General features: G+C 46.4%; 1 protein-coding gene across 3 annotated transcripts; it reads left to right on the forward strand.

Annotated features, from left to right (window-relative positions):
- The first annotated feature begins 1,011 nt into the window (after nucleotides 1-1,011).
- Nucleotides 1,012-9,221, forward strand: MRPL53 (mitochondrial ribosomal protein L53). Of its 3 annotated transcripts, XR_005593166.1 has the most exons (4): nucleotides 1,012-1,237; nucleotides 5,028-5,140; nucleotides 6,177-7,177; nucleotides 8,135-8,272. XR_005593166.1 is itself a non-coding variant. In XM_039521411.1 (3 exons), exons 1-3 carry the CDS (start codon nucleotides 1,146-1,148, stop codon nucleotides 6,135-6,137), a joined length of 267 nt encoding a protein of 88 aa, XP_039377345.1. In that variant the 5' UTR covers nucleotides 1,014-1,145; the 3' UTR covers nucleotides 6,138-6,193. The 3 variants fall into 3 exon arrangements, 2 of the variants coding, with proteins under 2 accessions (XP_039377345.1, XP_039377343.1); XM_039521411.1 differs by lacking the exon at nucleotides 8,135-8,272 and having other exon boundaries at nucleotides 1,014-1,237; nucleotides 6,076-6,193; XM_039521409.1 differs by lacking the exon at nucleotides 6,177-7,177 and having other exon boundaries at nucleotides 1,034-1,237; nucleotides 8,135-9,221.
- The last annotated feature ends 1,170 nt before the right edge of the window (nucleotides 9,222-10,391 follow it).

The raw sequence follows: 10,391 nt of genomic DNA on the forward strand, positions 1-10,391 counted from the left end.
TACAACCATTCTTATAAAAAAGGTTTGTTTAAAAAATTGATAGATATTATCAGAGGAGGCCAGGCAAACCAAAGCAAGACACAATTCCTAGGAGAAGTGGTGGAAACCAATTGGTACATTTTACAGAAATAGACTCAGATCCTGCAGTGAGCTCTGCATGGATGTATCCATGCCCACACAGCAACGCACTAGAGGATCAGGGCCATATATGGCCAGGGATATAGATCTTTATATCCTTAACTCCTGCAAGTCTAAATTCTATGAAGGCAGAGAAACCTACAAGAAACCATGATAGATCCTGATTCTGCAAGTGATACTTCATGTGCCAACTAGGGTTACCAATTTTGGTGGGATATATTCCTGGAGGTTTCATCACATGACATAATCTTTAATTAAAAATTAATCTTTAATTCCTGGAGACTCCAGGACAATCCTTGAGGGCTGGCAACTCTATTGACAACCCACACTGAAGCCAATGAACGTCCATCTGCACAAAGCCAGTCGCAGTGGGGCCGTGTATAAACAAACTACAGGGCACCATGGCAGGGATATATACTACGTTTATAGTTCTACATTTTTGCTCCTGCTGTTTAATAAGTTTGATGAGGAAAAAAGAATCAAATAAAAATGTTAACATGAAAAGAATCAAATTTCCTAACAATTGCTCTGAACTGGAATCTTTGCTCTTTGTCTTTTGAAAGCTTTGATGAGGCCGGGGGTGTCCTGCTCTCCACGCATTTCCGTTCATTGCCTTGCACGGTAATGAACGATACCCGGCGGGGCGTACGCTGCCCCGCACCCATCCGCCTGCTCCCAGGGCAACATCTGAGCCCGTTCCCAATACCCGGACAATTTCTTTACATGGGTGAAAACGGCTCATTTGAGGCGGCAGCCCCAGCAGCCACCTCTGCCACCCCGCGGCGGGAGAGGCGCGACCCCGGCCGAGGGGCGGGGCCAGGCTGGCAGTACCCCCAGGGCACAAGCCCAGGCGCCAGCAGAGCGGCTCCGGCATCCGGGGCTGCCGCAGCGCCGCGCTCCCGCCGAGCACTACATTTCCCACAGAGCTGCGCGCACCGCAGCCCTCCGCGTCCCGCCTTGGCGAAGGGGCTTCTGGGAATTGTAGTCCCGGGCCGAGCAAGGGGAAGATGGCGGTGCCCAAGGCCGCGGTGGTGCTGAGGCACGTGAAGAGCGTCATGATCCGGTTCTGCCCGTTCCAGACCAACGTGGAAACCACGCGGTGAGGAGAGCTCGGGAGGGCGGCCAGACACCCCCATTCCGCCTCCACACGGGGAGCAGCCCGTCCCCCCCCATAACCCCTTCACGGGGAGCAGCCAGTCCTCCCCTACTCCCCCTCACAGGGAGCAGCCCGTCCCCCCTATAACCCCTTTCACGGGGAGCAGCCAGTCCTCCCCCCATATCCCATTCACGGGGAGCAGCCCGTCCCCCCCATATCCCGTTCACGGGGAGCAGCCCATCTCCCTATACCCCTCCCTGCACCAGGGCTGGTGCAAGGATGTTTCGCGGCCTAGGCGAAACTTCCACCTTGCAACCCCCGCGTCCCCACCCTGAGGTGCCCCGCAGCAGCTACCCCCCTCCACCCTGAAGCACCCACCTTGCAGCAGCTCCCCTCTCCCCCCCAGCTCACCCCTGCTCCGTGCATGAGCACAAGCACCCCGAGCACACTGTCGCCGCTTCACTTCTCCCACCTCCCAGGCATACGGCGCCTAAGCTGATTGGCGCCGCAAGCCTGGGAGGCGGGAGAAGTGAAGCAGCCACGGCGGGCTCGGGGAGGAGGCGGGGCAGGGGTGAGTTGGGGTGGGGAGTTCTCCTGTGTGCCGCCCCCCCTTACTTGCTGCAGGCGGCCCTCCCCGCACTCCCCTGCCCCAGCTCCCTCCGCCTAAATGCCGGCGGCGACCGGGGCTTCCGAAGATCGGGCCGCTGTGGTCACTGCCGAAGAAAATGGCACCCCCCAAATCCCAGTGCCCTAGGCGACCGCCTAGGTCGCCAAAATGGTTGCACCGGCCCTGCCCTGCCCCCAAGCCTTTGATTGCCAGATACTGGGACTGGATGATGGGCTGGATCACTTGATAATTACTCTGTTCTATTCATTCCCTTTGAAGCATCTGTCCTTGGCCACTGTTGGGTGACAGGATATTGGGTTAGGTGGACCATTGGCCTGACTCAGTGTGGCCATTCTTATATTTAAGTTAAAATATCAAATATCGTGAGAATTGGCCAAGTTAAGACCACGGCAAGACCTATGCAACCCCATTGTTTTCAGACTACTGGTTTGGTGACACCTATACAGATAATGCTCAAATAAATTTGTTAGTCTCTAAGGTGCCACAGATACTCCTGTTCTCTGTACAGATGTGTTCACTCAATTTGCACAAATATAATTTACATGAATTTAGCAAACAATGGTTGATGTTGTAAAAGAAGGAATAGAATCTAGTTCCCCCCTGATGTGCTGTCTTTACTACATTTATGAGAGTAAAATGCAACAGTGAAAATTACTGTCACTACAATAAGATGATATGATTTACTATCAGTAAGCAGATATATGTCTGAACACACTGAGGAGGCAATTCTTTAATAGAAAGGTGCCATTTTTTATTAAGTTTTCAAAGAAAGATATTGTAACGAAGTTCCACAGGAAAGGTATCCTGTAACAAATGATCAGAAGATGGGTTGAAATACAACTAGTCTGTCTTCTGCTTCTGTGTCTTTGGGTATGTCTACTTTACACTATGACTGGAAAGTGTAAATTCCAACTTGAGGGGACATATCTGCTGGAGCTGGGACTGAGCTAGCATGCTAAAAATAGAGTGTAGCAGTAGAGGGGATGGAGCTAGCCGCACTGTAGTTTGAGACGCTAAGCATGTGGTGGGTGGGTAGCCCTTTCTGCTGCCACAGCTACAGTCTATTTGTAGCACAATAGCTCAGTCAGAGCTAGCATGGGTTAAGTCTCCTCTAGCTAGAATTTGCACCTCCAGCTCAAAGTGTAGAGGTACTTACTAAGGCCTGCAAACACGCATGTGCTTAACTTTACTATGCTAAGCACAGAGGCCCCAATCCCAAAGTCATTGAGGATCCTATGTAAGTGCAAGGGTCAGCCCATGTGGAGTCAGCTGTAAGATTAGGGCCTTTGTTATTAGTACGGCCCTACCAAAGTCTCGATCCATTATGGTCAATTTCATGACCATAGGATTTGAAAATTGGTAAATTTCACATTTTTAGATGTTTAAATCTGAAAATTTCATGGTGTTTTAACCGTGGGGGTCCTCACCCAAAAAGGGAATGTGTGGGAGGGTTTCAAACCTGTTGTGGGGGGATCATGGAGTTGCCACCCTTACTTCTGTGCTGCCTTCAGAGTTGGACAGAGTGGGGAGGAGTGGGTGCGGAGCTATCTGCAGCCAGGAGAGATACCCAAGAGCACCCTTGCCGGGAAAGAGCAAGTTCTGTCCTCCCCAGCCCTGCCTGGACTATCACCTAGGAGCCCCGTTTGCTGGGATGCTCCCAGCAGCACAGGGAAGATCTGATCCAACTCCACAAGCCTCCTCTAGCTGCAGGAATCTCTGGGGCTGCTGTCCAGTTCCAGAGCATCCTGCAGCAGGGGGAGGCTCCCAGAGGTGGCTCTAGTCGTCCCCTGCAGCCCGCCCCCTTTGCGAGAAATGGCTTATTTCATGGTCCATGACGTGTTTTTCATGGCTGTGAAATTGGTAGGGCCCTAGTTATTAGTGTTACAATACTTAAAAATTGTGAGGAAAAACAGTGCTGATGTTCTATGGTAATCACTTGCCTGAAGTCCAAATAATTGTGCTTTTTCCATGACATAACTACTTCACTAAAGGAACATAAAACACAAATTTGGAGTAGATTTGAGGAGTTATTTTAGAACACACCCGTATGCGTGCATGTGCATACACACACAGTAATAGAGGTTAAGGCTAGAAGGGACAACCAGATCATCTAGTCTGACCTGTATATTACAGGTCGCCGCTGCTACCACCACCACTCAGTGCCTGCACGCTAAACCCAACAACTGAAATTAGACCAAAGTATTGCAGCTCTCATGAGACTAGATACTATGAGCCACAGGCAGAGAATAGGAGAGGCCAAGGTGCACCAGTGCCCAAGACCCTCACAATGGCAGGTAAATGATTAAGTAATTAGAGATACCCAGCTAATCCTGGCAAGTAACCCGCACCCACACACTACAGAGGAAGGTGAAACACAACCAAGGTCACTGCCAATCAGACCTGAGAGAAAATTCCTTCCTCACCCCATATATGGTGATCAGGTAGACCCTGAGAATATGAGCAAGAACCAGCCAGCCAAGCACCTTGAGAGAGAGAGAGAATGCTCAATGCCGCCTAAGAGCTCTGGCCCACCCCTTCCAATGTCATATCTCCAGCTGTTGCCATCACTGATGCTTCAGAGGAAGGCAATAAAAATAACCCACAACAGAATACATTGGTGTGTATGCAGGGAATCCCTGACTCCTGCAGGTGACTGACCTGGCTTCAAAGGGACCCTATTAATTGAACTTTGGCCATAATTTAAATGTTGAAAAACAAATCACACAAACTTCAGCAAATCATTAGAAATGTTACCATGGAGTTGGGGAAAAAATCCAATGGAAACAGATATTTAAACAAAATAAACATTTCTCTGAACTCCAAACACTGAAACATTGACAACCTGAAAGTAAAATTGGTTATAAAGAAAAATAAAACTGATTTGATTAATAGCTGGGATAATGCAATCAATCAAAAAGAAATGCAGAAAGTAAACAAAATAGTGAAAAGCAAATTGGATTTTAAAATTTCTTTATAGTAATAGTCTGTTAAAATGATCATGCAATTGAGTCTGCACTTCTGGAACTCCTTGTAGAACTGGGGCAGTAAATATAAATCCTAATTGGTTTGTATTTTGGTTAGCTAGCAACATCAAACTATGTAAATTAATTGCAGAAATATGTTCAGTATATTCTTACTTAATCTATATTTCTTAAATCTTTTCAGAATATTTCTTGAACATGTAAACAGTAAAAAAGCTCGTGCCTCCAATATCAGCTGTGTAGTGACAACAGATGTAAGACATGATGGATCTGAACCAGTTGTAGACATTATGTTTGGTAAGGAGTTTATCATTCATCTTAAGGGAACGTAGCCTTTCTAGACTCACACTGGAAGATATTTGTGGTTGTTTCCTGTAATTTGTATTTGTATTGTGGTAGTACCTTGACATCCCAGTTATGGATCAGAACCGTATTGTGTTAGATGTTGTACAAACATGTTTTTGAGCAAAAGTAGGATGGAATCAGTCAGGTTAATGGATATGGAAGGAAATAATAAAAAATTCCGTCTACTGGATTTAGAACTGGGAAGAAAGGGAATGCTTAAAAAAAAAGAGATTGACTTAATTACAAACATAAAGCTCCAATACTTAAATGAGAGGTCTGCAAGTGGACCCTTGTACCTGTGCAGAGCCCTGTTGAAGTCAGTGTGGCTCCATGCTGCCACAGAGACCTGTCCACCACTGTGCATCTCACTTGTAATATTGGAGACATAGACTTCTCAGTCTTGAGAACTTAAGGTCTGATCCTGCAGCTACTTATGCAGTTGAGTAACTTGGTCATATGAGCTGTCCCACCTCAGTGGGACTACTCACATGTATAAATGTTTGCAGAAATGGGTCTACAAGATGTGCAGCCAGCTCTGTGGGCTCCTTTAACTTATACTGGAGGTTTCTGTCAACCTCAGAGCAGCCCAGATTTGAGGCACTTCACAAATCGCTTTAATCCACCGTTGTTCTCTCTCCTGAGCTTTACCTTCTGTTCTGCTGCCTTCGAAGAGGTCCAGCAGAAAACCCAGCCCATTAAGTTTTTTCCTTCACTAATGATTATCTATTTGTTTTTCTTTAAACTTTCATATTTTAATCGGGTCAGCTGCCATTTCTAGTGAACACTGCAAAGATTCAGCTTTGATATGTCAAACATATATATTTTTCAATCAGTGTGTCTACAGTATTTCCTTCCTCGTTTATTTCCCATCTTTATCTCTTGCCTAGGTATACTAGAGATGAAGCTCAATGCTGTGCAGAGCCTCTGCCAAAAGGGATTATTTTACTGATGCCAGGAATTACTGCTCTCAATTTTTCACTTTCCCAAGGTGCTGAGCATGTTGCCAAGGAAGCATTTCCAGCCCTTGCAGCCTGCGAACGCAGGACCTCTGTCTGGGGATTGGTCCTACTTTGAGCAGGAGGCTGGACTAGATGACCTCCTGATGTCCCTTCCAACCCTGATATTCTATGATTCTATGACTTGAACTTGGTAACTGCACAAGACAGTGCATTATGCTGCTGGGCTTGCTATAATTTTTGAGGGATACTGTCAACTTGAAAAATCTAGTCACTTTGAAATTTAGTTACAATTAGTTTTAGGCACTACGTTTTGTTCCTAGTTCTCCCTGACAATTTTTAGGTTTTAAAAATGAAATTTTCCTAATTTAAAAAATGTTTGTTCTTACCTGTTTCTGTAGTAAAGACACACACAAACAGGGTAAACTGATTAACTTGCTTCCTCTTCAGGGGAAACTGAAACTGACTATACACAATATATAGTATAGTTGTCGTTTGTTGGTCTCGGGATACTAGAGAGACAAAGTGGGTGAGGAAATATCTTTTATTGGACCAACTTCTGTTGGTGAGAAAGCTTGTCTCTCTCACCAATAGAAGTTGGTCCACTAAAAGATATTACCTCACCCACCTTGACTCTTTCAGATGTGGAATCCACTCCCTTAGGGCTGGTCTGTACTACACAGGTCGATGTAAGGCAGCTTATGTCAACCTAATTATGTCAGTGTCTACACAACAGTCTTCCTCCTGCCGATGTTAGGCCTTGTCTACACTACCGTGGTAAGTCAGCCTAAGTTATGCCACTCTAGTTACATGAATAACGTAACTTGAATCGACGTAGCTTAGGTCGACTTACTGTGGTGTCTACACTGTGCTGCGTTGATGGGAGATGCTCTCCCGTCGATTTACCTTACTTTTCTCATTCCGGTGGAGTACTGGAGTCGACTGGAGAGCACTCTGCGATCAATTTAGTAGGACTTTACCAGATCCGCTAAATTGACCCCCGCTACATTGATCACATCAGCGTTGATCTCTGGTAAGTGTAGACATAGACTAAGTGCCGTACTACACCGTTATAACTCCGCCTGCATGAGAGCTGTAAGACTTATGTTGATGTAGATAGGGTGATGCAGTGTAGGGGTAGACACTGCTGTTACTTACATCAGCTGTTGGCAGGAGCCATGAAATTGACAAGAAAGGCAGCTAGAGTCCAGCTTCCCCCCGCTCCCCTGGAGAGCTGGGCGGCTGGACTCCGCTCCTGCCTGGGAGCTGGGGTGAGAATAGACTCCACTCTTGGCTGGGAGCCGTGGTGAGACGCCTGGGTGACTGGATCCTGCTCCCAGCTGCGAGCTGGGGCGAGAAGCCCCGGGCAGTTTCCCCCCCACACACCCCCACCCGAGTGGAGGGAGGGTAACACACTGGAAGTCTGTGCGGCAGCCGGGCTCCCAGTAGGGAGCTGCCAGTGGAGCTGAGAGACTGGTCTCTCAGCTCTGCACACTACCCCTCTTAGGTCAGTGGAAGTGCTCCTTGTGAGGACACACACCACTGACCCAAGGAGGGTAGTGTGGAACTGTACCACTATAGTAATTACAGCAGTGGCTGTAAGTCGACGTAATATAGGTCGACTTACCTTTCTAGTGTAGACATACCCTTAGAGTCCAAGTTTGCTGACCTTCAGAGAATAGTGTGAACTACTTTAGTAACACATCTGTTCTGAAACTAGATCATATCTGGGGAGCTTTTTCTTATGTTTGGATGAGGCAGTTCAGGGATGGACGCTGTTTTTATTATTGTGGGCAGTTAACTTTAATGTGTTCCTTGCTCTTAATGTATGATATGCACACGGATTCAGTGGTAATGGGTATATGAAATCATTGAATATTTTTAAGTAAACTGAATGAACTGAGTGTTTACACTGATTTTAGTTTGAATGTATGCTAAATTGTTTCATATAACTTTATCACCTCTAAAACTTACAATCTTTCCTTTACAGCTGATGGAGACAGATTGATAATGAAAGGAGCCAACTTGACAGCAGCAGAAATGTTATCAGCTTTCAACTCCAGATGCATAGCAAAAGACCTTAAGGCAGAAGAGAAAACCAAGAAAAAGGGTGCTTGAAGATCAAAGGAACAATTATGGTTAAAATTGTTTAGGCATGTGAAAAGCAGCGAGCAGCTTTTGTCATCAGAACTACATAGGAAACGTCACTAATAACTGACATGAAATCTTAAAAAGAGACATGGACAAAATGCTGGCCAATTCAACATACAGCTGAATGATTCATATAAATATATATTTTTCCTAAGGAAAATATAATGGAGAAGCTAAAATCATTAACTCTGGAAGGGTCGGCAAGTCTTATATGCACAAATAAATTCCTCTAGCCATATACACAAACCATCAGTCTCTTGACCATGCGCACGCTGGATCAACGCCATGCCTATTTGTATATGAATATGAATAATGAAGATGAGCCTAAGAAATTTGTTACAAATGGAAAAATTAAGTTTAGACAGTGTTTTCAGCATACATGCTATGCACTGGTATCCAAAACTTCATTAGATTGTTAAACAACGTTATTGCTTTTAAAGTTAGTCAGTAAATATAAATGTGATTAATAAGTTTAAAATATCTAGATTTGCTGTCACTCAGCTACAGTATTTTAGACAAAATTCAGGACAGATTCTATAGTGTTCTACTTGTCTGTCAGTAAGTAGCTGATTTTGATTTAAGCAGGGCCAGCTTTAACCTGATTCCCCAGAATGGGGCCCCACGCCTTAGGTGTCTTTTAAATTTTTTTTTTTAACTCACCCGGTGGCGGTGGGGGTTCGCTCCGGAGCTTCGGTGGCATTTTGGCGGGAGTGGGGGGGTCCGCTCCAAGGCTTCGGTAGCATTTCGGAGGTGGGGGATGGGGGGTCTGCTCCGGGGCTTCGGCGATATTTTAGCAGAAGATATTTCTGATAGTGAGGTTTTTTTACCCACGAAAGCTTATGCCCAAATAAATCTGTTAGTCTTTAAGGTGCCACCGGACTCCTTGTTGTTTTTGTGGATACAGACTAACACGGCTACCCCCTGATAGTTTGTAGCAAAGTTCCTCCAGAGGTAAGAAGCAGGACTGAAGACAAAATGGAAAAGCTGCCTTTTATAGTCTCTTGACATGCGGCCTGTGCTTCCTTTGTTTCAAACACAAGCTGCCCAGCACATGGCTTGGAAGCCTTAGGGTATGACTACACTTGCAGCTGTACAGCGCTGGGAGTTAAACCTGTCTTCGTAGGTTTACCTGTCAGCTGAGTAGGGAAAGCGCTGCAGTTTGTCCACACTGACAGCTGCTAGCGCACTGTCATGGCCACATTTGCAGCGGCATTAGGAGCGGTGCATTATGGGCAGCTATCCTAGCATTCAAGTGGCTGCAACGTGCTTTTCAAAAGGAGGTGGTGGGGTGGAGTGTGACAGAGAGAGTGGATTTTTGGAGTGCTGACACTGTGCCAGCAAGCTGTCTTGCAAGTTACGACCCCTCTCTCTCCTCCACCCCTCTGTCACTCACTGAAAGCAAACAGCAGCTCTTTGTTTTTTTCTCACAGACCAGATAAGCAGCCCCTCGCTGAAACAGACCCTTCCCCTCTTTCCCCCCCCTCCTCAAGCAAACATTAGCTGTGGGCCTTCCAAAAGGAGCCCCCTGCCTGCCTCTACTTATTCACAGCAAACAGTAGCTGTGTTTGTATTTTTGATAAGCAGCTCCTGGAGCCCGGAGTTCACAACAAAACAAAGAGAGGCATCACAAGAAAACAAGGAGAGGAACCTTCACTTAAAAGGATTATGGGGAGTTTCCGGAGGTCAATCACTGCATAATAAGGTTACTCCCTGTTTACACTGGAGCACCAGCATCTCAGCCACTCCGCAGCTGCTGTTAATCCTCTCGGGGAGGTGGAGTACCTGCAGCGCTGTAGCCACGGAGATACAGCGCTGTATGTGCCTTGCCAGTGTGGACAGGGAGTGAGTTACAGCACTGTGAGCGGCTTTATTGCGCGGTAACTCTCAAGTGTAGCCAAGGCCTCAGAGTTCTTGCCGTAGGCGTTTCCCTGCATGCTTTGCTGAGTCAAGGTGTATCTGCCTTCTCTCAATGGGTCAGCTGTATAGCTGATGGTCCTTAATGGGCCATCAAGCAGGCTAGGCAGAGCTGATGCTAAACTGCCTGGGGGTGTCACCCAGAAGCATAGCACAAGTTTGAAATACAGACATGCATACAT

The sequence above is a fragment of the Mauremys reevesii genome, linkage group 2 (assembly GCF_016161935.1).
Source record: "Mauremys reevesii isolate NIE-2019 linkage group 2, ASM1616193v1, whole genome shotgun sequence".
In the NCBI taxonomy this organism is placed as follows: domain Eukaryota; kingdom Metazoa; phylum Chordata; order Testudines; family Geoemydidae; genus Mauremys; species Mauremys reevesii.

Coding starts and splice junctions, on each gene's coding strand:
- MRPL53 (XM_039521409.1), top strand. CDS start 1,146: ATGGCGGTGCCCAAGGCCGCGGTGGTGCTGAGGCACGTGAAGAGCGTC. Junction 1,238..5,027: donor ACCAACGTGGAAACCACGCG/GTGAGGAGAGCT, acceptor AAATCTTTTCAG/AATATTTCTTGAACATGTAA. Junction 5,141..8,134: donor AGTTGTAGACATTATGTTTG/GTAAGGAGTTTA, acceptor TTTCCTTTACAG/CTGATGGAGACAGATTGATA.